This window comes from Sciurus vulgaris, assembly GCF_902686455.1.
Source record: "Sciurus vulgaris genome assembly, chromosome: 11".
In the NCBI taxonomy this organism is placed as follows: Eukaryota; Metazoa; Chordata; class Mammalia; order Rodentia; family Sciuridae; genus Sciurus; species Sciurus vulgaris.
Window position 1 is genome coordinate 36,385,542 of NC_136472.1, and position 27,659 is coordinate 36,413,200.

The following is a 27,659-nucleotide window of genomic DNA, read 5'->3' on the forward strand; positions in this document are numbered from 1 at the left end:
ATCTGACGGGTAGATGAGTGGATGGAGGGACCAGAGGGGTCCATTAACGTCACAGATGCACTGACAGCAGGAAACCCACCAAGGCAGAATGCTCAGCTGCTGTTTACCATAGCAACGGCCTGCCAAGGCTCAGCAAGAACATAGGATTATCATCAGTTCAGATCACATCTCTTCAAACACTTGTTCAGCTTTCAGAGGGCTCAGACTAAGCTGCCATCGCCCTCCTCTGAGTGTTTATGCAGAGTAAATATAAATTCCTCTGCCCGCCAGCATCAGAGGGGATGTATGAGGAGAGAGTCAACGAGTAAATACAGTCCAGCCCCGTTGAGGTCCAGCGCTCTGGGAAGAGAGGCCACATTTATTTGGGGAGTGGCCTGCCTTCTCAGATATTTTTAGTATTTCCTAAATGGCACTGATAGGCTGTTCCTCTAGGAAATGACTTGCCTGTCCAGGATGGTGACACAACCCAGGGTAGATTTAGCGGAGCCAAGACCACTCTGGAGACGAAGCATCAGGAAAAGATGAGGTGGCAGGACAAGCAGGGTTTTATGGTTTGGATCTAAAATATCCCCCAAAAGCTCAAAGGTCCCCAAGGCAGCAGTGTTCAGAGGCAGGGCCTTTGGGAGGTGACCAGATCCTGAGGGCTCAGACCTCATCGACAGGTGACTCCATTGATGGATTCATAATTTAATGGTCTGTTGGGAGGTGGGGAAACTTCAGGAGTTGGGATGTAGTTGGAGGAAGTAGGTCACTGGGGTCTGCTTTGAAGGGTCTCTCTCTCTCTTTCTGTCTTTCACTTCTTTCCTCTCTGTCTTTAAAACAGTGGAACCAAGTGACCATGGAAACCATGACCTCTGAAACCATGAGTCCAAACAAATCTTTCCTCCTTTAAGTTCTTTTTCTCAGGTGTTTTGTCACAGCAAAGAAAAGCTGACTAACCCCTGGATGTAGGGAGCACAGGATGCACCAAGATCTAATTTGACTGCTGTGCTTTGCAGATTCAACCAAGACACACTTGAGGCACCAGGATGGCAACAGGGTGATATGTACAAAACTATGTTTATTAGATCCATTTTGGAAACAGACAACATGGCAAAAGGGTTTGGGTTTGTTTTCACTCAGAGTCGAGAGTGGTGATTGCTTCCTGTCATTAAACCTCAGCCGTGGGAAAATCCTGGCATAAATAAAATGAATCTTCTTTGCACGAAGGAGAGGAAAAGTGGTTTAAAATGCCAGAGATATCGCACTTGCAAAAGATCTGAAGGATAAAATGATCATAAACATCCACAAAATTTTTATGGGTATAGTCAGAAATATTTACTGTACTATCAGGTGTGTACAAAGGTAAAGTTGTAAACTGGCTAACGGTCAGCAGCAATTAAATACACTGGTCTGCACTGACACTGCCATTATCACCCTGAGAGGTTGTATATTTAACTGATGACTGCTGGCCACATCAGAGATATCTGAGAGATGGAAAAGGTATTTTAAAAACACATATCATTAATCTTATAAACTGAAAAAATAAACCCAAGCGTGACTAATTACTTTGCCTGGATCAATAAATAGCAGTCTCAAGTGTGTACTAAGTGTACTAATGAGGACAAAAGCCATCAGTTAAATAAATCATGATGTTCTGTTGCTAATGCATATTAGTCAATTTGTGGACTTTATACAACACACGCTCAGAAGATCTCCTTTGGACATTTCTCTTCCATCATTCTCTTAGAAGGATGAAATTGAATCAACTTTTTAAACAAAAATTTCCAAGTCACAAATCATCAAAAACACAACTTTAGAGATATTTCAGATCTTTACCCAGAAGGGAAATACCATCAAGGTTTAGATGAGCTGAGGGGGTCTCTTCTCCAGCTGGCAACTTAAACAAACCCTCACCATCTCCCAGTCCTCTCTTGCCTTGTGGCTCACATCTTAAGATTTCATAAACAAAACGTTCCAAGAGCCTGCAAGGCCACCATGTGCCCCCACACAGTCAGGGAACCTTCTCTTTTTTCTGGAGCTGCTATCGGTGAGGCCAACAGACAAATACCAAGAGGAGGACAGGGACTCAGGTAGATAAAGAACCCCCAGACCTAGAGGGAGCAGTCTAAGGCAGTACCTGCTGCCTCAAACAGCATTTGGAGACTGGCATGTCAGAATCACAAGGAATAAACATCCTTCCAGAAGAACTTGCCCCCAATCATCTTCTTGACCAACCATCAAGCATAGCGACATTCTGTTTGTTATAGTCTTCTACTCACGAGGCAAACAGTCTCCATGCCCCAACACAGTTTTACCTAGAAACCCTGACACTCACAAACACAGGCCACTCTGGATCCAAATGGCCCATGCACCCTGCCCACCACAGATAGCTATTCTGAGCCACTCCCAGTCTCCTTTCCCAGGGGGTCTGCTTGTTTTTCAGTCTGAAGACACACCCCATTGGAAATGAACAGTGCAAGACCCTACGTGCAAATACTTGCAAACAAGCCTTTGAAACCATACACGTTTTTAAAAATTTCAAGTCAAATCCAGGTACAGACTAATGGGTTTCAGCCAGCCCCTCACACCACAATAGGAAGGGGTCCACCTCTGAGATAGGAGAGATTAAGGCACCAGTGACTCCTAAGGAGGTTAGTACTTGGGAGGAAGCCTGAGAGGGAAATGCTGAGGTTTAATGAAGGATAGGCGCCAGCCAGCCCGTCTGGGCAGCGCATGGGCGTAGGGGAGGATGAACCCTCGGCCACCAGTGGGCGGTGCTTCCCCACAACTGCAACACTGCAGGGTGGAGGTGCATTCACAGGGCCATGCCTGACGGGCCGCAGGCGACTTTCACTCCAGCAGAACCTCACTCCTGCTCTCCCCCTGCACGCCTCTGGGAGAAGAGCCCAGGGTTACTTGTGCTCGGTCCTGATAACCTCTGTCAGGCTAATGCCAGGGGCCTCCGGCGTAAGATCGGGAGCATCAGCCAGTCCACCATCTCAGGGGAAAAGGCCCAGGAGTGAAGATCCAAGTCAGGCAGGCGAGGTTGAGAGTCAGAGAGGGAGCAGGAGGCAACTAGGTCTGTGTGGCTGCGAGGAGCTGGTCAGTCACTGAAATGAGGGGTTTCCCCCTAGGGCACTTAGGCCAGGCCTGTACCCTAACAGAAACAAGGCAGCTCTGCACAAAGGAAGAGCCCCTGGGTGGTCCATGGTCGGGGACTGGCCTTATCTGTCCCAAAAGCAAAGCAGGTGCTGGGAAGCCCCCAGGGGAGGCAGCTCAGCCGAGGGAAGCACAGTTGAGGTCCGAGTCCTCCCCTGGCTGCCCCCTGCCACCCTCCTCCAGCTCGTCGGGGCTGTCAGTGATGTTGGGCTCACTGGAGCACATGCCGGTTGGGGCGGGGGAAAGTTGGGCGGCAGCAGCAGGCACTTGTCCTCGCTGCCGGCCTCCTCCCCCAGGCCTGAGTGCATCATGGTGGCCATGGCCAGCAGCTGGATGTCCGAGTGGGCGTTGGCCACCGTGTGCCGCCGAACGCTGCCGCACTTCTCCAGGTAGGCCTCTCCCTCCTGCTCCGTCAGCCGGGGTCAGGGGCCATCTCATTCAGCGGCCGGCTGGCTGTGGTCACTGGGGAGGCGTAGTTCAAGAGGGTCACCTTGGGCCGGACCCTGGAGGTGCCGCCTGGCTGCAAGAGAAAAGAGCAGCAAAGGCTGTAACTGGGGAGGGACAGTGGTGAGGGGACACTCCCACTGTCTGCAGGGAAAGTGAGGAGGAGGTGGCTCACCTCTGGGAACCGCCTGCTGGGATCCAGGCAGGAACCAGGCAGTGTCCAAATGTCTCTCTTGCAACTTTACCTGTTTACACCGGACACTGCCCTTGACCCCCATAGTAAGTGTCCTTGGTAGGTTAGGGCAAGGGACTCTTTCCCAGCTGCTGCCTGAGCCTCCCTGGATGTGCCCTAAATCCCCCTTCTACCGATCTTGGAAGACCTGGGCGTTGGCTGAGTTAGCTCCAAAGACGCCTCTGGCTTTGTTCAGGATGTGGTCTCTGCAGGGCCAACCTATCAGGCGAAAGAGGCTTGGAAGGCTTCCATCCGGTCTTTGAGGGGTATTGGGGGGCAGGGGGGTGCTCAGCTAGGCAGCAAGACTATCCTCCAAATTGGACCCCTCACCTCCCACCAGGTGGATGAACTGAGTTCTGTGTTCAAGTCAAGCCAAATCTGCATTCAGACAGGTTTTGGCACCACTGGAGGATAAGCTAGGCTCTGTGGATGGCCCCAGGGACCTAAGTTATGATATGTTACTTGCTCCCCCTTTACAGATGAGAACACTGAGCATCAGCTAGAATACAGTCAAGCTGGGACTCACACAAGCTCTGTCTCCCCTGGACCTCGCTCTTCCTCCCTGTCCATGCAAAGAGTACCAACAGCTATAACTGAATTACCCCCAGGGAAGGACAGGCCAGTACACAGCATCAAAGATGGGAAAAAAATATCTGGGGACTCCCAGGTAACTTGACAAGGAGGATGTGCACCAGAGTTAGGCCTTCAGGGTGGCAGGACGCTAAACCAAGCGGAAAGAGGGTGGCAGCTGGCTGAAGAGAACGCATCCTCAGGTCAAAGCCTGGCTGGGATAGAGGCCGCCAAATGAGGAGCTGCGTCTACGCGGGCAGGGTGAGCATGTCCTAGGGGCCCCTAAGGGCCAGATGGAAGCACCGGTGGTGCACCACAGGCCACGGGGCTGGGGGGTGGGATACGGCTGCTTCCACAAGGTTGCCCTAGCAGGACATGAGGATGGGACGAGACCAGAGAGACCAGAAGTGAGGGGATCCAGGGAGAAGCTCAGGCACCACTGTCTATGATACTGATCGCGTGAGAGGAAGAAAAGACAATGCCCACATCAGAGTCAAGAGGAGAGGAAACCAGGACGGGAACTAGGGCTGTGGCAGTGAAGAGGGTGAGGAAGAGGACAGGACAGAGGATCCAGAGAGCCCCACACTACAAACGGACAGATGAGGGACTCTGGGACTGGACGGGGGAGGAAGCAGAGGCATCCAGGTGGGGATGGGCCCTGGGGGTGGGACAGGACAGCATGGAGGCACACAATCTAACCAGGGGAAGGGGCTGGGGTGGGGTGGAGGCAGAGGAAGCAGCTGGTGAGCCCCCCGCTGGTCACTTTGACTCTAAGCCCGAAGTGCCTCCCTGGGCAGACACATGGGATGAGACGTTTGGAAATGTGGATATTTTCAAAGTAAGGACATCCGGAAATGTTCCCAGTATGGTTTTTGGTGACAAAAGCAGAATATAAGCAATGCAATTATATGCATTTTTTCCTTTGATGAACAACACAGGTTATACTGGGTCTTGTGTGTGTGTGCACACAACACAAGTGTGTGCGCACACAAGCTGGGAAGACTATATGTGAAAATACCAATTGTAGTTACCTCTGAGTCAAGAGGTTATCGATGGATTTAAAAATTTCTTCCTTATCCTCTTGTTGATATTTTACAAATATAATTCCAGGGGCATGTTTTTCAAATAACAAAAAAACCATTTTGGGATATGATAACTGCAGTCAACAGGAACTTGGTAACAGCCCGAGCCTTTGAAAGGAACACGACCTCTGAAAGCGGAGATAGGGGTCAAGGTCTAAATTATCGTGTATGCCTGTGTGCAGGGTGAATAAAATGAGAAGGGCCACCTAAAATGACAATAAAAGCACTGGCAGCTATTATGGGGTGCTGGGCACTGTTTTGAGCACTTTGGTATATGAGCTAAACAAATACCCCCAATCTAGGGAGGAGGTACCATTATCATTAGGACTATTCCATCAATGGGGACACCAAGGCACCAGGAGGTTAGATCACTTGACCAGCGTCACAAACAAGACACAGGCCCTGGCCTCTGAAAGTTGGGTATCTCGAGCCAGGTTTCATGGCGCATGCCCGTGAGCCAAGTGGCCTGGGAGGAGGCAGCAGGAGGATTGTGAGTTCAAAGCCAGCCTCAGCAACTTAGTGAGGCCCTAAGCAACTCAGTGAGACCCTGTCTCTAAATAAAATACTAAAAAGGGCTGGGGATGTGGATCAGTGGGTAAGTGTCCCTGAATTCAATCCCCAGTACCAAAAAAAAAAAAAAAAAAAAGAAAAAAGAAAGTTGGGGATCTCCACCAGTTCGGTTCCCTGTCTTCTTTAGAAGGAGGGAACCCCTAGGATGGGGGAGAGGCTGGAAATGAACTAAAGAGTCGAGTAGCCAAGGTCCAGGCAGATGATTCTCAAAGGAGAAGGTGAACGTGCCACCAGTTCTTGGGGCCTCTCCTTTCCCAACCTTCACAGGGACTGTGTGGGCCCAGAAGCCGACCACGGCATGCCGTGTCCCGGGGTCCCCGAGGAGTCCCCCACCCACGTTCCTCCTAAGGCATCCCTACTGTGCTCCCACAGGGTGGCACCTGGTGGAGGGACTCGGTGAGGCAGGAGGCAGCCCTGCCCGCTGTAGTGGGTCTGGCCTGCGAGCGCCAATTGAAGGCAGGTAGGGAGATGCTGAGGGCCAGGCGGGCTCTGCTCAGGGACTCTCTGCTCAGCCCTCCTTCCAGCCGGAGCACACCAGCCTGCTTTCCACAGTGCCCTTCCCCGAAGACCCCACAAGAGCACCCCTTCTTCCAGCAGGCCAGAGTGACAGATGCGGAGCAGCAGAGAGAGGCCTGACAGCATCAGTACCCCACACAGCCGGGATGGGGTGCCCGCTCTCTCAAGGGAAACCACTCAGTGCTGCTCAGACTGGCCTTGGGGACACTTGGCCCAGGCTACTTTGGTTTGCCCCCTGCTCCTCCCATGGATCTCAAGGGCCAGGATGTGTGCCCAGCTCTTCCAAAGCTCAAGCTCCTGGATGAGCACCAGGGTGAGATCTGCACGTGTCCACTCGCTCACAGCTCTGTGTGTGTGTGTGTGTGTGTGTGTGTGTGTGTGTGTGTGTGTGTGTGTGCGTGTGCGTGTACACGCATACACGCGCACGCACCCACCTAATGACAAGAGAATGAAATTCCAATCCTTGGGACTAAATTCCCGAATCTACAGCTCAGAACAGGAGGGAGCAGTTTGGTAGTAACAGTAGTGATTTTTTCTAAACCCAATGACCACAGGCAGAATTCAGAGCGTAGCGCGTTCCCTTCCACGGCTTCACAGTCGAGTCCCCATCTCCCTCAGAAACAGGCAGGGTGGGGCTCGTTACCCCCCTGCACAGGAGAGGAAGACGGGGTGCCGCCCACTCCCTTGGGTTCCAGGTGGCAGCCCCAAACGTTCCCTGCTCCACACAACTACAGTTCATGGGGCCATTGCTGTCCCACTCCAAAGATGCGCTCCTTGAGCCAGGCCACCCTCTCAAGTCAAGCAACAGCAAGCGCCACCCAGCCCCACTCCTGCTACAGGAGAGGCTGGGGTGTCCAGGACAGGCAGGGTCAGGGTCATTGCCGCCCCTTTGAGCATCAGAGACACCATGCCAAGGAGTGAACCAGGAAGAAGGAGTCTGTGGATGAGGCCTTGTCCCCGCCAAGCCACACATTTCTATCATGTCCCCACATTCTAACAATAACCATAGATCACTTTTATAATCACAAAAAATCAATACCCATAAAACAGAAGCACGGGGAGAGTTCAAAGCAGCAAGGACCCCATTAAAGAATCATCCTTTAAAATCAACGCCCTTGAAAACAATTCATTTCTCTCCCGCTGCTGGTAAAAGTAGGCACTGTGGATTGGCTGCAGAGAAACCCAGGTCGCGGGGTGAATTCCGCAAGCCACTCAGCCGCAGACCAAAAGGGACCTATTCACAGAGCAGGCACTACATGCCAATGGCCGTGTGTCTGAGGGTCAGGTCGGTCTGCCACGGGGGTGCAGAGGGCAGAGCCAGAGGCATTACTCCTACTGTCCATAGAGACTCAGATGTTTTATAGAAGTATGGGAAACCTTCTGTTTGGGGGTAAGGGTACATGGAAAGCAGCAATATTTGGAGGTGGGTACTGGGGATTGAACTCAGGGACACTCAACCACTGAGCCACATCCCCAGCCCTGCTTTCTGTATTTTATTTACAAACAGAGGGTCTCACTGAGTTGCTTAGCATCCTGCTTTTGCTGAGGCTGCCTTCCAACTCGTGGTCCTCCTGCCCCAGCCTCCTGAGCCACAGCAGCAGTATTGATGTTAAATTTCACGACAGGGCTAAAACTTGGGAAAGGCTCATATGGCCAGAATGGGCAGTCCAGGGGAGTGGGGGCAAAGTCTGGATATGGGGTAAGTTGAGGGGGAGGGGATTACAGGTCTGACCCACTCAGCATCCCCAGAGGAAGTGGGAACTGGCTGATTTCCACAGGCCCAACCTGACAGAATAAGCCAGGGAGAGAAAGAGGCCTCTTTGAAGGGTCCCTGGATGTCATTTTAATCAGCAGTCCAAACAGTCAAGCCCTCGGGTGTTCAACAGGCTGCAAAGTGACAGAAGAGGTCACTCTGGCTGCTGCTGAGTGGGGCTGAGAGCAGAAGCCAGCATAAGGGTGTCTGACCCTGGAGAAGGGGGTCCCCATCGCACCCGCCCATCCTTCCATAAATGCCTCCTGGCCGGCAGCATCCAGAATGCTGCGGAGCTGCCGAGAGCAGAGCCAGGTCAGCGTGGTGTGCGTGCTGCCCTGAGGCTGGGGTCCGGCACAGGGCACATGCTGTGGTGAGGCGGGTCTTGTGCCGAGTGTCCGCTAGGCTAGGTGCGGAACCAGAACGGCGGTGTTTCCCCGGCACCGACTCCGCCTCGGATGCAGAAGAGGAGCCTGAGGTTGAGCTGTTAAATGACTTCACACCAGTCACCCTCAGGGACGGAACCAGGACCAAGTTCAGAACCAACAGCAGGGTTCCGGCTCCTGAGCTTCACACTAGGAATTGCCAGAACAAGGTGGCGTTGCAAAGGTCGGGGCAGAGCGAGAGAGCGCACCGGAAATTCAGAGGAGGAAGGGAAACCACGAGGAGAGGACACGTCAGATGGGCCATGCTCCTTGAGGGACCTGCAGACTGGACCTAGACTGGCCACTTCCTCTCTCACGCCAGGCCCTCCATGAACTCATAGTCTAAGCGGAAGATAACAAATAGTCAGGCCATGACAACGGCCTGACAGGGACTGGCATGTGGCTGGGGGTTCAGTGGGAGGAGCAAGGAAGGCAGGCACAGCCTCCCACTGGGACGAGCTGCAGGCCAAGGCTGCTGGGGTAGCAGCACTCGCTGGCCCTGCCTGAGCCAGGGCAGTTTCTTCCTCCGGCTGCCCCAACAGGAAGGCCTCTGCAGCTCAGAGAAGTAAAGTAACTCACTCCAGGCCACATGGTGAGCCCAGCCCGTGTGGTTTCCAAGGCCCGGTTCCCTCCACGTGGCCGCCACCCCTCTCGCCCTGCAATGACTCATGGGGGAGGCCTACGACTCTTTTTTCTGCTTTCTGGAGAAATGTTTTGGTTCCCAAGATTGGGTGTGGGCAGAGCTGAGACCACAGGGGACACACGGCTATGTCAGGTCCCCTGGCAGACAGTGCTTCCTTGCTAAGCTGCTGCCGGACTCCAGAGTCAACCCTCTGGCAAATGAGTCAGCAGCACCCCAGTAAAGTCCACCCCTGCTGGGTAAGCCTAGGAGGCCTTAAAACCAAAGGCTGGCCTGGGCCCATGGACAGCTGCCCGCACTTGCTTCTTGCTCCTTTCCCTCTTTCTTCCTTTGCTCCAGGGAAAGCAGGCTCTGTCACCCAAGGAGGGGCATCTCACACTGGGTCAACTAGGCTGTGGGGCAGACACCCCCAGGTCCTAAAATCTGGTCTTTTTCTTGCAGTGGTGTAGGGTCAGCAGGGAGAGGGCTGGGTTCCCACCTCAGCTGTCGCCCACCTTCAGGCCCTCCTGGCCACCTCGGCTTCCTCTCCTGGCCTTTCACATGGGCTGGGGCCAGGGGCAGCTATTCCCTCCTCACTCAGCGCCTCCCTGCTGAGTGCGGGCATTCATCCCCCTGGGAGCCAACAATGGCAGCTCCTTTCAAATCTACAAAGAAAAGGAAGGCCTGGACAGGGCTGCTGGGGCCCTGGATGGGGAATGGCTTCCAGTCCTTTGATCCCCGGGCTCTCCATAATGTGGCCATTGTGACCCCTGCACACCAAGCTCATTGTGGGCTCCTTCTCCAGGCCCCGCACCTGAAAGCCCCAGAACCCCTTACTTGTCATGCAGGGAAGTTTCAGGTCTCAGACAGCACTGCATTCAGAAGGGCTGCCCGGACACAATGGAGGGAGGCTTGTGGGAGGCCCCGGCTTCTGTGTGAAATGGAGCCAGCAGGCTGAGTATTCTGGGGAGGGCCCACAGCTCACTCGCTGGGGAACTTGAAAGGTAGGACAGGGCCCGGCCTCTGACAAACCTGCTTTTAAAATACAGCTCACTAGCCTGCCCTCACCCCTAGGCTACCCCTGCTCTAGAAAAGAGGGGACTTCGGAGGGGAGGGCACACTCAGGCACACACTGGAGCCCGGGAGGGCTCCTGGGTTCTCTCTGAAGCCAACCTCACACAACCAGGGCAGGGGTCTGCAGGAAAAGGGACTCCCCCAGTGTTAGGTCGGAATTTAGGTGACTGTAGGGGGCAGAGCTGAGCAGCTGGAACAAAGGCCAGCCCGCCAAAGGTGACCATCAAGTGGGCTAGAAAATTCCACTGACCCTTCACATCCACCTGTCACTCAGCAGGACCCCCTCCCATCCAGGCCTATAAAAACCCTGGGCAGCCAGGCCACGTGCGATTTTCTCCAGGTCCCTACTTGAGCTGCACCCTGGCGGGGATCTGGAAATTTCGCCCGAGAGGTAAATTCCAATAAACCTTGCTCTGGCCGCTTTCTGTCTGATTTTATTTGGCCGCTAACCGTGCCCGTTGAGCTTATATCCAGGACTCAGGGGGTCAAGGAGTCAGGGATTGTGAGGCAGGGGGACACACCTCTGGTAAACCACTGCTCTGGCCACGGGTGCTTCTACAGCACCCTGAGTCTGCGGTGACCACGGCAGGTCCCTCGGGGACTGTGCGAGGGAGGAAGAGGTGAGTACCCAGAGCCCGGTCCACCCACAGCGTGGTGGGCATTTGGTGAGTGACCTTTGAAATGAAGGCTGCAGCCGCTCTTGACCACACCTGCCCCCACTCAAGTCCTGGTGGAGCCACCGCAAAGCCCTGCGTGGGTGAAGGGATTTCTCAGGCCCACTGTGACTCCTTAGTCACTATTTCAGCCATTTGTCTTAGTGCCCCTCTTGCCCAGGCTGGGGAGACGTGGCCACCTCCTCCTGTGGAGGGGCACAGGGAGGCTTGGAGAGCCCTCCTGCCTGAAGAGATACGTGCAGAGGGGAAAGGCACTTCAGCCCTTTGGTCTGCAGAGGTTTGGGATGGAATGTCTGGCCGAGGACAAACTGGACAGAGGAAGAGAAGGGAAGGACCACCTCTCAGCTGCCCCGTAGGAAACTCAAGTCCTACATGCTGATGGGGCCAAGGCAGGATGGTGGTGGAACATGGGGGCAGCTGGTGCTTGAATCCTGACTCCACCAGCCAAGCGGCCTTCGTCCTCACGTGCCTCGCCTGCAGGATGGGAGTAGCTGCACATATGTGGCGGCGTGGCATTCAGCTCACCCTGCGCAGGGCTGGGGATGTGGCCTATGTCCAGTGGCTTCCCTTGCCCCGGGCCACTCTGCACCTCTGAAGCCCTTCCAGTCCACCCTGCTTACCTACCACCCTCCGGTCCTCCCAGGAATCCTCCTCTCTGCCTGGCCCCTGCTTTACTCTCTGTTTCCTCAGCTCAGCCGATTCTAGTTCCTCTCTGTCTCCCATCATAGACATCACCTCCTCCCGGGAGCCTTCCCTGGCTTCCTGGCCCAGGTGAAGTCCCTGCTATGGTTTCTGTGGCCCCCGTGCCTTGTCTGACTTCCTCCCTAGAGGGCAGGATGGGTCCTATTTGTTCACAGGTGCATCTGCAGCACCATGCAAGGGTTCTGGGATAGGGTGCAGGGTGCAACTGTCCTTGGTACAGTAAATACTCACACCTCTGCCTTATAATATTTTTGTTGTTGTTGTTGTTGGGGTTTTGTTTGTTTGTTTGGGGGGTTTGGTACTGAGGATTGAACTCAGAGATGTTTCACCACTTAGTCACATTCCTAGCCATTTTTATTTTTTATTTTGAGTCAGGGTCTCAAAGTTGCTTAGGACCTTACTAAGCTGCTGAGGCTGTCCTCAAACTTGCAATCCTCCTGCCTCAGCCTCCCGTGTCGCTGGGATTGCAGGTGTGTGCCGCGGTGCCTGGCAGTATAATTTGATAAAATGGGTATTATTCTTATTGTAAATTGAGTCCTCATGGAACAAACTTCCAAATCGACGCTTGCTCCTCCCACCCAGCCCATTTAGCTGAAAAGCAGGACACAGTCTTAGGAAGAAGAGGTAGCACTGCACACAACTTCAGACTTCGCCATCTGGAGATGGTGGGGGTTTTACACTAACATGCTTTCCCAACTGGCCCTTATCCACCCTTCGTTTGCTTCCCACAAGGTGCTGCCTGAGAGACTTGTTTCCCTTTGTCTTGTCCCCTCTCAAAAACTTCACTGTTCTTCACTGAGGATGCTGCAATAGCCAGGATTCAAAGCTGCCTGTTTGAAAACTACTTGCTCCCTGGGTGTCTTCCATGTACATAGGAAATATACACGTTATGAAACTCCTCCTTGTTTTTCCGTTAATCTGTTATGGGAGTCTCTTCCAACTAAGGACTTTTGAGAGTTAAAGAGAAATAATTTTTTCCTTCCCTGCTCTGGCATTAGGCCCCGAGAGTGGTCAGGGCCCAGCTAACCTGCTGGTGTCCTGACATCTCCCTGGGACCTCCCCACTCTCCCCCACCAAACTCCATGAGCCAAGCCAGTAGCGGGAAGGTGGGTTCCAGGGAGACCGCAGCAATACCATGCCCGACTCAGGGCTGGGGAGGGCAGGCGAGTTTTCCTTTGTATCATTTCCAGCTCCTGGTGGAGTGAGGAGTGGGGGCGGGGGAGAACCTGGCAGCAGCAGGCTGGGGCCAGCACCCTCCTATCTGTGGTGTCTGTGGTTAAGCTGGTGTCTCCAGAGAAACACGACCAGGGCTGGGAAAACTGCTGGTGAAAAGCCCTGCCTTTCTCTGCAGTGGAGAGGCCCAGGAAGGGCAGGAGATTCCCTGAAAGCTGCTCACTTCCCTCCGGCTTTGAAGCTCAGCTACAACTCCATTTCCACGAAAAGAGGGGCAACCATTTCCAAATTCGGGTCCTGCTTCCTGCTCCACACCTCTCTGTTGGTGCTAACTGATTGGGCTTGGGTACAGCTAGCTGTCTACTCTATGCCCAGCACCATTCCAGTTGCTGGGATAGAACACTGAACAATTCCTGCATTTTAAGGATTTACATTTCAGGCAGTAACTGAGAAATGGCTTTTACTACAAATCTTACAACTGAGCTGTTTCTACCATGACTGTGGTCTCACTGGAAGCTATTTGAGATTCCGTTACCCAGCAGTTTCTGTCGAGACTATCTAGACTGTGGTCTCACTGAGAAGGAATAGATCCGATTCATCTCGAGGTTCTCCAAGGGACCTGGTACAGGGCCTGATGCTGCGATAGCTTCAGGGCCATCAAAAAAGGCCCCAGTGGGATTTGTCCCCAGATCCAGGAACCCATTTCCTTGCAGGCCTGGCAGTGCTTACAGACATGGAGCAGGGGACAGCAGCACCACAGCCTCTGGCTATGCACGTGACAATGTGGCTCCACACCTGAGCTGCTTTCACCAGTGTGCTTTCCACTCAAGCCTGGGAGGGTGGAACAAGGCAAGGTTTCTGACATCAGGTACAGAGAAATGAATGTCTTTCTTGGTCATGAAAAAGATCAAAGCCACTGATCAATGATATGGATCAGACAGGCTTTACCACAGGGGCTGGGCTCAGTCCTGGGGAAGGAATCACTCGGCGGAGGGAAGTCACTGTGACCCAGGCTGGGAACATGAGTGATTAAGATACACAGGTTTGCACCGACCCACGTCGGAAGCACTCAGTGCTCAGAACAAGGCAGCCAGCAGCCACACCGCCCAGGCTCCCAGCCTCGCAGGAGCTGTGCCCCTTACCCAGTGTGTACGTGGGTCCGGAGAAGCCTCGGTCCCCGCTGACGCCCAGGAAAGGAGAAACCACTTGCTTCACCAGCTCCTCCAGCTGCAGGTAACCCTCACTTGGACCCGTAGGCTCGTGGACACTCTGGAAAAAACATCCAAGACACACAAAGGTCAGTGAAAGCTGGCCAGCAGGCTTGCCAAGGCATCCCGCCTGCCCTCCTGCCCTGCACAAGGCGGCACAGCGGCCTTGGGATTAGAATGACGGAAATTGAGGCCTGGTGCCCTCATCCCTTGTCTCAGATCACATCCCGCTTGAGCTCCAAGGCTGAGGTCTGAAGGGTCCCCGTGATAAACCCACCCACAATGGCGTGACCAGTTTGCCGAGAGCAGACAAGCATTTTACATAAGTGCTTCACATGGATTAATGCACAGCCCTCCCAACAACCTGAGGGAAGGCGCCCCATTGGCCCCCTTCTACAGATGGGACATACAGACCCAGAGAGCTGAGGTAACTTGCCTAGCAAAACACAGCTGTAGATGACCAAAGCCCTGAGCTGGAACCCAAGCCATCTGTCTCTGAGCCTATCCTACTGCCACTTGTTCACAGGCTAGAAAGGGGGAAAAGCTTATGGAAATGTCCAGAACAATAGAAGAAAGGGAGACTCACTCTAGAAGTAGGTGGACTTTCTGCAGCAAGATGATGAGCCGGTTCAAAAGCCCAGGACGACAGAAGTCCTCACAATCGAACCCCCGAATAAACACCAACCCAAACAACGCCAAGAGTCAAACCCACAGAGGAGCCTGTAACCAGCTTTTTCTAGAAAGCTAGCAGATTCCTTGGGAATTCAGCTTCTCCCTAGAAAGGAGGTGAAGCATGCTCTCCTGCAGAGCGACCACGAGGAAGGGGAGGCCACCTAGCGAGGGACAGGGACCTGAGCAGGAAAGGAGCCAGGCTCTTTCCGGCTGTGCTCAGCCTGAAAAGTTATCATGTCAATTTCTCACAACAGATTTTCAATTGCTTTCATTTAAAAAGTAAGAAGATGGTCAGACAATGAGGCAGACAGAGCTTCCAGAGAAAGGTGGGGGTCCTTGCAGAGAAACAGGCTCCTCCTTGGCCCTTCTCAGCTACATCCCATGGAGACAGGTGGGGGCAGGTGTAGTGGGGGGAGGGGCGGTTTAAGGAAATAGAAGGAAGTGGGGCGGGGGTGGGGCAGAGGATTTGGAGGTTGGGCTGAGAAGATGCAGAGAAAATAGGTGGCCAACACACAATGGGCGCCTGGCAGCCAGGGTCAAGGCAAGACGGTGCCCTATGACCTCTGATCCAATCCACTCCTGCTGAGCAGAAGCACCAGAAGCGTGAGCCGTGGAAATAAATGGGGTGAGCAAAGGAGCAGCTCTACCGAGGGTGACACATCCGTCCCAAGAGGAGGGAGCCCTCGAGGCAGGAGAAGGAAAAAGGGGAGCCCTGCTCAGGCACCCCAGGAACCACACCAGGCCTCATCAGCCCAGTGGTTTCAGCCACAAAACCAACTGGACTGGGTTTCAGAGCCCAGGAAACTTTTTTTTTTTTCTTTTTCTTTCTTTCTCTTTTTTTTTTTTTTTTTTTTTGACCTTGACAGTTCTCCTCCGGGTTCTTCCATAGCCCCTCCCCGCCTAGAATTCATAAGCACTAAGTGGGAGAAGTGACAGAAGGAGTGGGAGGGTTGGATCACCGACGCCCCACGAGGGCTGGACGGTTCTGCAGGACGCCGCCCGAGAGTGGGGCTGGCAGGCGCCCTCTGCCGCTCTCCGCCCGTCGCCTGGCAGCAGACTGGCTATAACTGTGGGGCAAAGTGAAGATGACGGCCCCTTCCTCCTGAAGCTCTTACGAATGCCGAGCAGGGTCGGAGATGATGGAGCCAGGTGCAGGGTCCTCCAGGCACTGGGCACGCGCCCTGCGGGCCACAGCAGAGTCTCCAGGTCCCCTCGGGGGCTGAAGTCTCAGGGCAGCCGGAGCACCGAGCACTGAGCACTCTGCCCACAGAACACCCTCAGGTGTTGTGGAAGGGAAGGGTGGGTTCCAAAATATTCTGGGAACAGGAGAGCTGAAATCTGAGAAAGGGCTCTTGTCTTGGTTCTAGAGTCAGGTGGCTTTGGAAGAATCAATCAGCCCCAGGTCTCATGGCCCTGGGGACAGTAAGGGCCTGTGGAGAGAATGACAATCCTAGGTACAGAGACCCAAGGCAGTGCCACCTGAAGTTCCACTCAGACCCAGAGGCTGCTGCTCAAGAAGAGGAAGAGACCTGCATTCGCCCCTGTCACACCCTCCCTGCCCCAGGCTCGGTGGCTCCCCAGTAAGGAAGGACAGGGGACTACTCCCAGAAGCCCTGAGGGAACCGATGCCAAACACTCTGCTCAGGTAGTGCTGGGGGGCATCCAAGCACGGAGGCTGCAGGACGAAGGCAGAGGTGGCCAGAAAGGCCACTCGGAGGGAGAAAGCAGGGGCCTAGGAGCCGTGGGGCAGTCAGCTGGCCACTGGTCCTGAGCTGCTCAGCCAGCGCCTCTCATCCTCCCTCTCAGCTTGAAGCGGAACAAACAATGGCGTAGCCACAGGAGGGACCATTTCCTTGCCCAGTTCTCCAGAAAACTGCCAAAACCCTGGGGCTCCATCGGCTCAGCATGATGGTCACCAACCATCATCATCTCTGGGGCCAGGGACCTGGTGTCCGTCTCATTCAGGCTCTCAGTAGTTGGTGCCACCACTCACTGAATAGCATTTAATTAGCACCTACTATGTGCCAAAGACTGGGCTGGGTGCCAGGGACACAGGGCGAGGAGGAAGCCTAAGGATCTGCCTTGATGGAAGGGGGCTGGTGGGTCCCAGAAGACAGAACATTGTGAGTAGAGGGGACAGTGGCACAAAGGGCCAGCTGCAGCAGGGCCCAGGAAGTCCTCCAGGAAAGTCAGGCTCCAGGTGTGGCTGGGAGGTGGGAGGCCCAGGCCAGGGCGCAGGCTTGGGCTTTCTTCCTAAGGGCAGTGGCAACTCCTGGAGTTTGTAGCTGCCCCACAGAAGGCCGGCTGGGAAGGCCAGCTGGGGCAGGGGCCGGGCGGGTGGAAGAGATCCTCCTAGGCAAGCATTCTGATCCTTCGTGAGGAGGACAAGGACAGCTTCCAGGCTGTCCACATAGGAGCCAGAACCTCAGAACGTGGTAGACAGTTTTCCTTATCCACGCTCCTGATCCGGCATCAACTGACGAGAACCCTCGGCTGCAGGAATGGGTAGATTCTTCCCGAAACACAGAGAGTAACCGAAATATATAAAAGAATACCTTCTAATCCCCCAAATCGTATCGGTAGAGGTGGGAGGGCAGACCCCAACCCTCCTAACTGTCCTCTCAGAATCCCCAGGGCTCACTTTCTTCACTCCTTATTCAGAGGCCAAGCTCAATCAGGTGCCAGCCGCAGGCATTGCTTTCCCACCCCTCTGCTCCGTCCCTTCCATCAAAATGCTTGACCTGACTGGCCAGCCGATCACACTCACCCTCTCCCTCCTAGGCATCCCTTCCTCTGGGATTACAGGAAAGGGGATAGCAGCCAGAAGGATGGCCCCGCTGAGAGAATGGAAAGAGAACAGCGGCCAGGGGAGGGTGGGTCAGGGGCCCCGGGTGGGCAGTTCCGTTCCTGCTGTGGGGGCAGCCTAGGGTCCCCTTCAGCCTGATCCAGCATGGAACCTGGGAACACAGCTCTGCTCTGGTGTGATGGCAAAACCAGACCCCACTGTGAAATGAAATTACAGAGACGTTATGGTCAGAGACCGATGCCTAGGGAAGGGGTCCGTTCCACTCCCCTCTCTCTGCCTTTCTCCAGGAAGCCTAAATTAACCATGGGTCCCTACCTTTTGGATTGTCAATAACTGCCCTCAGAGTCTGACCGCTCCCTCCTGAAATGTAACAGACGTCTGAGAAAGCCTTTCTTCTTCTCTGTTCTGCGAGCATGCTTTATGTTAGAGACCTGCACACCTGCACAGCCTTCAGCCTTATAGATTAGGAAGTTTTTTTTTTTGTTTTTTTGTTTTTTTTTAAAAAGAGGAAAAGTCCCCAGTGATGAGCTGGGTCTAAGATGGCGTCAAATCACCTATAAATTTTGTGAGAAACTGTAGATCAGGATTCAGAATTTGAAGTTTCTGTTTTCCTCTGGGCCTCCTCCTCCCCAGGGCTGCCTTTCAACCAGTCAGTCTGTTTCCTGCAACCCTGGGAGAACTGTATGCCCACCCACAGGAATGGGCTTGCTGAGGCCAGGTTTGGACTTCTTGATCCCACTCAAGGTCAAAGCCTACTAGGCAAAGAGGACTCACCTAGCCCAAGGTGGGCCAATCAGATGCTTTCCTCTGGGGAGAAACCAGGGTGCACAGTTCTCAATTTTATGACCCCTTACTAGCTGGGAAAACACAGACACGTTGGTGAACTTCCTGGGTTTCAGTTTCCTTGTCTATAATGGAAATGACAAACAATGCTGACCTTACAAGGTGGCTGATTGGATCATTTAAGAGAAGGACACATTTAAAGTCCTTGGCCTGAGGCTGGCCAACAGCCAGGGACCAACAACGTTGGCTCACCTTCCTTTTGCTGATTCAGAGCTGGGATGAAGGGGCTCGGGCAGCCGTCTGGGTGGTTGGCCTCTCACTGTGGCCTGCCACTCTGGATCAGGTGGGAACCAAAGCAATGGACGCAACCCCACAGATGGAGAATGACCAAGTCCAAGGGAGTCTGTGCAAGGCCAGGGAGCATCAGAGAGAAAGGCGGACCAGGGGCGACTAGAGGCCAGGAAGCCGAGAAATGCTGGTGACTTTGCAACTTGGCCAGTGTCACCCAGTCACGAAGCCAATCTGCCCTGGGGTGTTCTGTCAAGGACCTGGTCTGGCTTGTGCTAGGCTGCAATGGATTTTTGGTGTCCCTTGCAGCCCATGACTCCCTGAGATAACTGGACAGTGTCCACCTCCGGAATGAAGGGCCACGCTTCTTTCACGCCCCTGCAATTCCAGCAATGAACACAGCACCAGGGACCCCAAGGGGACCCTGTGAGCACACATCAAACAACTGAACTCAGGAACATGGACAAACTCAAAGAATCCTCAATGAAGCTCAGAAGCTCTGTCATTCGGTCCCTGAGCCCTGGTCTCCCAGCAGTGGCCTCCTTCTTTCCCTCCTCCCTGGGCCTCCACCAGGGCCTCACCTGCAGGATGAGCAGCATCTGGACAATGGAGGAGGGCAACTTGGACTGTGCCAGCAGCAGCAAGTCGCCCAGCTTCACCTTCAGCAGCACCAAGTCTCGGAAGCCCAGCAGGGAGATCTGGCGGATGGTCAGCTCCTGTCCCTGGGAGAGGACAGAAGAGGGAGGGTGAGAGGTGAGAGCTTGTAGCATCTGCCACCAGCCAAATACAGTGCCCGGATGAGACGGGACCAGGCATGTGCAAGGCTACCAGAGGTGAAGCCCCAGCTCCTGTCCTCTGGAACGAGAGAGCTTTGTTTAAGCCCAGGACAGGATCAGCCTGTGCAAAGGCCCCAAAGACAATAGAGACACACAGCAGGGCCATGCTGCCAAGCGCTATGAATGGTTAGGATGGAGAAAGACAGAGGAAGGTGGGGAGAAACCAAAGGTCAGTTCTACCTCCCCACATTCAAGGCTGCTTCCCAACCTCGTCCATAAAACATTTAAGTGCACATTGTGTGCCCGAAAAAGAAAAGAGCAGGCCTTCGATGTTTCCATGAGATATTAGATTCTTACAGAAACACAAGTGACTTAGCAAGAAAAATAACTGGAAGAGTATGAGGGACTTGCTCTTCTGTGGGAGGAGCAGGCAAGGGATGAAAATAATAAGTCACGAAGGCTGGTGTTTGTTAACCTCCGACTACATGCAAGATGTGAATCTGAGCATTTTCCATGTGAATCACACATTTAATCCCCACCGCCACTACCATGGTTTGGGCCTCCCCCAAATTATACGCTGAAATCCTAACCCCAAGTTCAAGGCATTTGGAGGTGCGACTTTGGGGAGGTGATAGGATCATGAGAATGGAGCCCTCAGGCATGGGATTAGGGCCTTTATGAAAGAGGCTGCAGAGAAACCCCGAACCCCTTTCAGAGCAAAAAGGCCCTCACAGACACTTCCTTGCCTGTACCTAGTTGTTGGACTACCAGCCTCCAGAACCGTAGGAGAGAAACCTCTGTTGTTGATAATCTACCTAGTCTATAGTGTTTTGTTATAGCAGCCTGAACAGACTCAGACAACCATCCGTTGTACTGTTATGAAATCCATTTCACAGATGAAAAATTAGAAAGCCCTAAGGGATTCAAACTGAAATTATTTGATTTTAGAGCTCCTGAAGATTGCCAAGACAGAAAGAGCTAATTTCTCAGATTCTCCTTCACATGCACCTGAATGCACGCCTGTACATGCACACATGTGCATGCACACACACACACACACACACACACACACACACACACACACACACAGAGCACATATCAAAAATTGGTTGCTCCTGGAATGAGCCAAAGGTATCATCCCAAACATGATGCTGTTGTCCACGCTCCAAGGCTTAAGGAAGTTTTATATTCCCTGTGACCCTTAGGGTTTTATGGGAACCCTTGCCATCTCTGTAGCCCCCTCTCCCAACGAACACACACAACCCCCAGCCACACGCTGCATGGACTCAGTTTGACCACCCGACTGCCTTCCTCATCACCCTCTATGGCAGTGTCCCCCAGGTCCTGTGGTCTCCCTTTCTCAAACCACGCCCCAGCACTCACGGCTCCTCGTGCCCTGACAGATGTCCAGGACTCCTTTCACTGTGCTCAGGTAGAAGGCCACGTCCCACACCCCGGAACGCCTGCCCATCCCATCTCATCTTTTCCAGCCCTGGGATAAGCTCACACCAGCAGCCCCTTTGTTCTCAGGCTTTTGGACTCAGACTGAACCACGTCCCTGGCTGTCTGGGTCTCCAGCTCGCAGAAGCAGACTGTGGGACTCTGCCCCTGCCACAGTTTGGATCTGTTAAACTTCCAAAGGTCATAAGTCCAGGGCTTGGTCACCAGCCTGGGGCACTACTGGGAGGTGGTGGAACCCTGAGCAGGTGGGGACCAGCGGAAGGAAGTCACGTCATTGGGGGCATGTCCACGAAAGGATATCGGGGCCCCAGCCCTTCCCGGCTCCTCTTTGCTTCCTGGCCGCCATGAGGTGAACAGGCCACCTCTGCCACTCGCTCCTGCTGCCATGACTGCACTGTGCCACCACCAGCCCAAAGAGAGCATGAACTGAGGCCTCTGCGACCACAAGCCAAAACAGTCTTTGCCCCGTTTAAGTAAGTTGATTACTTCAGGTATCTGTCACAGAGGTGGAGAGCTCACAGCCTCCACAGCCGCCGCAGGCGATTCTGCATAATACCCATGTCACTTACTGACAAGGGTGTTTCTGAGAAATGCATTAGGCAACTTCATCAGTGTGCGAAAATCATACAGTGTACTTACACAGACTAAGGTGACTGTCTCCAGGTGAGATCTTACAGGACCACCACAGGATGTGCACTACATTGCTGACTGAAATATCGCTACATGGTTCAGGAGCACGCGCATGCGCGCGCACACACACACACGCACACACACACACTCACACACTCCCACAATTACTAGTTCTGTTTCTCTGAAAAATGCTGACAAATAGCTTGGATCAGCAGCAACACTGTTGCTTGGAAAGCTAATAAAAATGCAAAATTCTCAGGCTCCACTCTAGATAGACTACAGCAGAAACTCTGCAGGCAGGGCTCAGGAATCTGGGTTTTAACAAGCCTTCCAGGTCATTCGGGATACAATTCCTGACCCTGATCAAGCCACGTGACGAAGGCCCAGGATGAAATCATTCTGGGTTTGGATAGGAATTATTTAGCACTAACCATAGTGCTATGGTTGAAATCTTGGAGGGTCCCCCCAAACGCTCAGGTGCCGGCAATGAAGCAATGCTCAGAGGTGGAAAGATTGGATTATGAGGGCTGTAAGCCCAGCGGGGGTTAAGCTATTTGATGGCTTAATCATTTGAATGGACTACTGGGGGGTAACTGCAGGCAGGTGGGGTGTGGTTGGAGGAAGTAGGTCACTGGGGATTACGGTCTGGATAATATCTGAAGGAGTCCCTGACTCCTTCTCCTTCTTCTCTTTCCTTCTTATCTGCCATGAGCTAAGCAGCTCTCCTCCTGCACACCCGTCCACCATGATGTTCTGCCTCACCCAGGCCCAGGGCATTAGAGGTGGCTGATCACAAACTGAGACCTCTGAAACTGTGAGCCAACAACCAAAGCTAACTAACACAAGTTGGGTTCTGGGAAGGACAACAAACCACTTCTTCAGCCACCTTCTGAGGGGGCCGGACACCATAATGCCTGCTGCCTGGGAGACTGGCTGACGTCACCCAAGCGCTGCTGCTGGGGGGAATCCTGCGGATGAAGCTAGGGCGCCCAGAGCCCCAGCAGGCAGTATGTGCTCAATTAACATTGTCAACTCAAATGCATTGTGTTCTCTTCAAGAGCATATTTTAGCGTAGCTTTATCATGTCTTGTCTGTTTCAAAGTAACACATTCAGGCATTACAAACATCCATCATCGCTATAGCATCATGAGATACCATAGCTATATTTTATAGTTTTTTATCTGTTATGGTTTAGACGTGAGGCGTCCCTTAAAAGATCATGTGGGAGGCAATGAAACAAAGGTAGAGGTAAAATGATTGGGTTGTGAGTGTTTTAACCTCATCAGTGCATTGAGTCCCTGATAGGGTGGTACCTGGAGGCAGGTAGTGTGTGGCTGCAGGAGGTGGGTCCCTGGGGCTTGCCTATGGGGCATATATTTTGTCCTTGTTGAGCAGAGCTCTCTCTGCTTTCTGATGCCACCAGCTCTTTCCTCCACCCTACTCTTCCACCATGATGTCCTGTCTCACCCTCGAGCCCTAAGGAATGGAGCCAGTCTCCTAGGGACTGAGACCTTTGAAACCAGGAGCTCCCCAATAAATTTCTCCTCCTCTAAAATTGTTCTTGTCAGACCTTTTAATCACAGCAGCGACAAAATTGAATATGAATAAAACAGAAATTGGTACCCAGAAGTGGGGTCATGACTGGGACTAACCTGACCAACGTGGCTTAGAAGCTTTGGGAGCCCTTTGGCATTTGTGGGAGGAATTTTGGAAAGTTTAAAGTTGTAAGATGGAAACACTTCAGACTGTTATAAGCGGAGATGAACAGGCACTTCTGGTGGGTGTTTAGAAGACCGGCACGCCAAGAAGACTGAACAGCAAAGACAGGGCCAGGAGGCTTCAGAGGAGGGAGACTCTTGGAAACTGGGCCACAGGCCATTCATTATATCCTGGCTAAGGAGAGGTCTGCATTTCGCCCGTGTCCTGAGGCTCTCTGTGGGGCTGAATTTAAAGGCAAAGGACTTCTTAATCTAGCAGAAGAAGTTTCTAGGCAGCATAGCCTTAGGCTGTAGCATGCATATTAATGGAGGCTTTTTGCCAAGTTTATTGTGATAATCTGAAGCAGAAAGCAAAGCAGAAAAATTTGAAAAATGTGCAGTTTGGGCCAGAAAAGTGTGAGTAAAACTGGGGCTAAGGAAGGTGTGGTCATTCAAGACACTACAGTCAGGAAAGAAGCGGTGACTGCTTTCCTCAGAAACAACAGGGAAGAAGGCTCCAGAGTATCTCAGGAATAGGCAAGACCACACCATCTCAGGCTCTAGCATGTAAAAGTAAATATTCCCTTGAGGAGAAACCAGGGGTGCAACCTGGCTGCACAGGGGGGCGTAGGAAGTGCTTTTCAAGGTGCTCAGCCACCCAGGCACTCTGAGGCCGCGGCAGCCAGGGTCCCTGGAGGCTTGGCTACTGCTGGAGATGGCGGCAGCCACCTTGGCGAGCACCATGAGGTGCTGGTTCTGCAGGATGCTGGAGTTAGGGGGTCATGGAGGCTTCCAGCAAGATTTCAGAGGAAGGCCTGGGAGGCCAGGCAAGGTGCAGCAGGGTTGGGGTCCCTGCAGACACCCCTGAAAGGCCCCTTGAGAGGGCAATGCATGGAGATGTGAGGAGGAAGCCAGAGCTGCAGTGGAGACCCCTGAGGTTAAGAAATGCCAGTACCATGGCTCATCGGCTGAGGAAGGCTGCAGGGAGGGCAGAGACAAGCCAGCAGAGAGGCCACGTGGGCTGCAACCAGCGAGGCCACAGGGGCAGAGCCACGCAAGCCCTTCTGAGAGAACTTCAGGACGCCATGTGCCCCAGATGCTGGATGCAGAGCTACAGGACCAGCTAGATTTCCGTCTGGCTTTGGTCCCTCCTGGCTTCTTTCCAAGCCACTATTTCTTCATGTGAAAATATTCACAATGTGCCTTGATACATTGGACTTGCTCTTCATTTTTACAGGGGCTCATGCTGAAAGTCTCAGAGGAGACTCTGGACTTGAACTTTTGGGAAGCAGGGCTCGAGTTCCAGGCCCTGTTACTCTGTTCAGGCCCTAGAGGCTGGGAGCTGACAGGACCTCGCCAGCTTATTCACAACCCCGCCTGTAAACAACAGAACTATGTGATTTGAATTCAGGGAAATTCCCTGTGATTCTCTCAGGGAAAGAGAAGGAGGAAGACCAGGGCAGGTCAACTTCTAGAAACCACTCCTGAACAGCAATCTGGTGGAAAGAAGAGACTGCAAGGTCCGTGGTGGCGATTCCAAGAACCCCGCCGAGCAACTGCCAGATAACTTCACAGAACTGGTTTTCCAGCAGTTTCTTCCAAGGCCTGCAAGGCACCCAGAGGCCTTTCTACCACCAGCTCTGCCCCCAATACAAACAACTTCCGTCCCCTTTGCCTTTTTTTTTTTTGATTCTCATCAAGGTGATAGATACCTATGGGCAAAGACTGAACACTTAAAAAGGGCCTAGGATAAAAGAAGACCTCCTAGTCTCTTATTCTCACTCTACACACTCTTAAAAGGCTTTCATTCATCTTCCAGATTTTTCCAGAAAATGAAATTACATGCGTGATCTTTAAACACACATAGGGGTTATACCCTTCCTACTGTTCTGTCACTTGCTTTTGTTTAATGGAGTATATTCTGGACATCTTTTCATACCAGCACATATTGATTCTTCCCACTCACTCCTTGTTTGAGGCTGCATAGTATTCCATTGCATTCATAGGTTCTACGTAACTGACATCTCCTCAACCAAGATGCCTGGTTTTGCCTACAAACAATGCTATAATAAACTCATTCATCCATGCCTCTCTGAGCTCCTTTAATCAGTGTATTCAGATTACTGCTCCTTCAAACAGAATTGTGCGATCAAAATATGCCTTTAAAAACTCTCACAGCTACCCCCATGTTGCTCTCTGAAAAGACTGTTGATTTCTGCTCCCAGTAACAGTGGATGAGAGCCTACCATCTCACAGCAATGGAAAGGATGATTGATTTTTTTTTTAAGGACCATGATCATGTGGACACTCAAAAATAATGCTTTCCAAAAAACAAACATAGAAACAAACAAATGAACAAAAAAATCTACCCATTCCAAACCCATTAGCTTAGCCCATGGGTGTGAAAAATAGATCCAGATACCTGGGTGGTCGGCTCAGACTCTGACACCTTTTGGTCGACAGAGAATAACAACACTGAAGATCTGAGCGACTGTTCTCGAGCCCTTACTGTATGTCCTGTGCCAAACTAGCTGCTTTTCCTATCCTCACTCTTTCTCTTCCCCTCGCCCCTCTGGAGTAGGTATTGTTTTATAGAAGAAACCGAGGCTCAGAGGGGATGGAGCCGGTGTGTGGGGGACGGAGCGCCTGCGTGCAAGGCAGCCTGGGCGCTGCTCAGGCTCTGGACCCCTGTTCCTGACCCATCCCCTAGCCCTGCTTCTCCATAGCCTGTTCTGTAGTCCCCCCTCCCCACAAGGTACCCACGGTCCTGAAGGACGGTCAGTTAGGGCATTTGGCTGCAGGAGGCGAGCCATTCCACCTTGGGAGCATCCAAGCCCAGGGTCAACCACCACAGGACCAGAGAACAGCCCGGATTTAAAAGTGACCAGAGGGGCTCCTCCTGTGTCCAAGGCAAATTAAACCAGGCTCAGTCCGCAACGCGGCCCCAGCATGGACACGGCAGGGCTCCCACCTCCCGAGCCATGGATCTTGCCTGAGATAGGGGGCATTTTTTGAGAACCTTGCTGGTCCCCAAAACCATAAAGACCTTTTCTGTGTGTAACCCTCTGACGCTGGCAGGAAATGTGTTTAGGGGACCAGGCGGGAAACCCATTCTATGCCAAGCTGGCATGTAAACAGGTTAGTCGCTGCTTTCTTAGAGGACCACTTGGGGCCACGGGCCTCAGTGCCCCATGAAGCAGAGAGGGGGCTCACACTCATCCTGAATCTCTTTTCCCTTCTTGTTTTAGGTTGGGGTGGGAGGGCACCCAAATCCAAGCCTCTCTGTCCTCCACAAACAGACACACAAAACACACGTCCTTGTTCCCTACGGTGCCATCAGTTAGTCTGGGCTCAGCCCAAAGAAAGACTACAACCGGAGAGCATGCAGTCCCAGAACGTCACGTATTTGTGACCCTGAGTCCGCTGAGATCGAAAAGTGGGCAGGAAGCAAAGCTCCCTCCTTCCTGGGACCCCACCCCCATCCTCCCCAGCGCCTCGGGACATTCCTTGTCCACACGTGGACTGGTCAGCCCCTTGCCCAATCTCAGCCAACCGAATAAGGCAGAGCCAGACACGCAGACGTCTGCAGAGGGTGATGGGCTGGGAGCCGCCAGCTGGGTGGAGACGGGGACAAACTAGAGCGAAGCGAACTTAAGTCTGGTTGGGAGAGAAGGGGGAACAGGGCCCGGCCAGCAACTGCCAGATCATACGTGTTTTCAGGCGACTCAGGGCAGAACCAGGGTCAGACCTGTAGGACTGGGGTCCTGCCTGGCTCTGAGCCTCAGAGGCCCCTCGCTGCCCACCTCCTACCGCCCGGGTGCAGACCTCAGGTCCCAGATCCCACAGTCCTCATGCTAGAACCACCCAGACACCCTGGAATTCCCTGCCCAGACGGCCCTTAGAAACTCTCTCCTTTGGGGTTGCCAGATAAACACAGAATGTCCTGCTACACTTGAATCCTTTTTTTATATAACTATGCCCCAAGTGCTGCATTACTTGTTTATTATGAAATTTGAATATAACTTGGCACCCTGTATTTTTACTTGCTGATTCAGGCAACCCTCAACCCCCGGGTCTGGCTTCCGAAGACAGGACGCACGGCCAGCAGATGGGTGACTACTGCAGAAAGCAGCGGGTACGGGGCTGCATGGGCCACACAAATGCAGGCCAGGGCTGAGGACTGGCTGAAAGAGGGGAGCAGGCTGCAGGCTGCGGGCCAAGGGCTTCTGTCTGTTCTACTTTACTAGAAACGTTAGGGACAGGACCAAAATGGGTAATGAAATCTGCAGGCATGGCCTCCAGGGTTTTAAATATTATATGTGTATTTTAAGCACCTCCATGTTCCTTTAAATACCATCAGACCTCC

At 53.0% G+C, this 27,659-nt stretch overlaps 1 protein-coding gene and 1 pseudogene across 9 annotated transcripts in view; both read right to left on the minus strand.

The window, feature by feature from the left end:
* Positions 1-27,659, minus strand: part of LOC306640269 (proline-rich protein 5-like) — a 185,983-nt gene that overhangs the window by 37,235 nt on the left and 121,089 nt on the right. For 7 of the 8 annotated variants that reach the window (XM_079104413.1, XM_079104411.1, XM_079104410.1 and 4 more), the window contains 2 exons: positions 19,311-19,451; positions 6,938-14,241 (listed from right to left, as the gene is read on the minus strand). The exons of the other annotated variant lie outside the window; for it this stretch is intronic. In XM_079104413.1, the coding sequence (XP_078960539.1) occupies positions 14,002-14,241; positions 19,311-19,451 (381 nt within the window). In that variant the 3' untranslated portion in view covers positions 6,938-14,001. Of the gene's footprint in view, positions 1-6,937; positions 14,242-19,310; positions 19,452-27,659 lie in introns of those variants that run through there. 8 annotated transcript variants of the gene reach the window in all.
* LOC306638513 (proline-rich protein 5-like) lies at positions 348-4,387 on the minus strand (annotated as a pseudogene). The gene is made up of 2 exons: positions 4,344-4,387; positions 348-3,824 (listed from the first exon to the last, which is right to left on the minus strand). The product of its transcript is annotated as a proline-rich protein 5-like (transcript).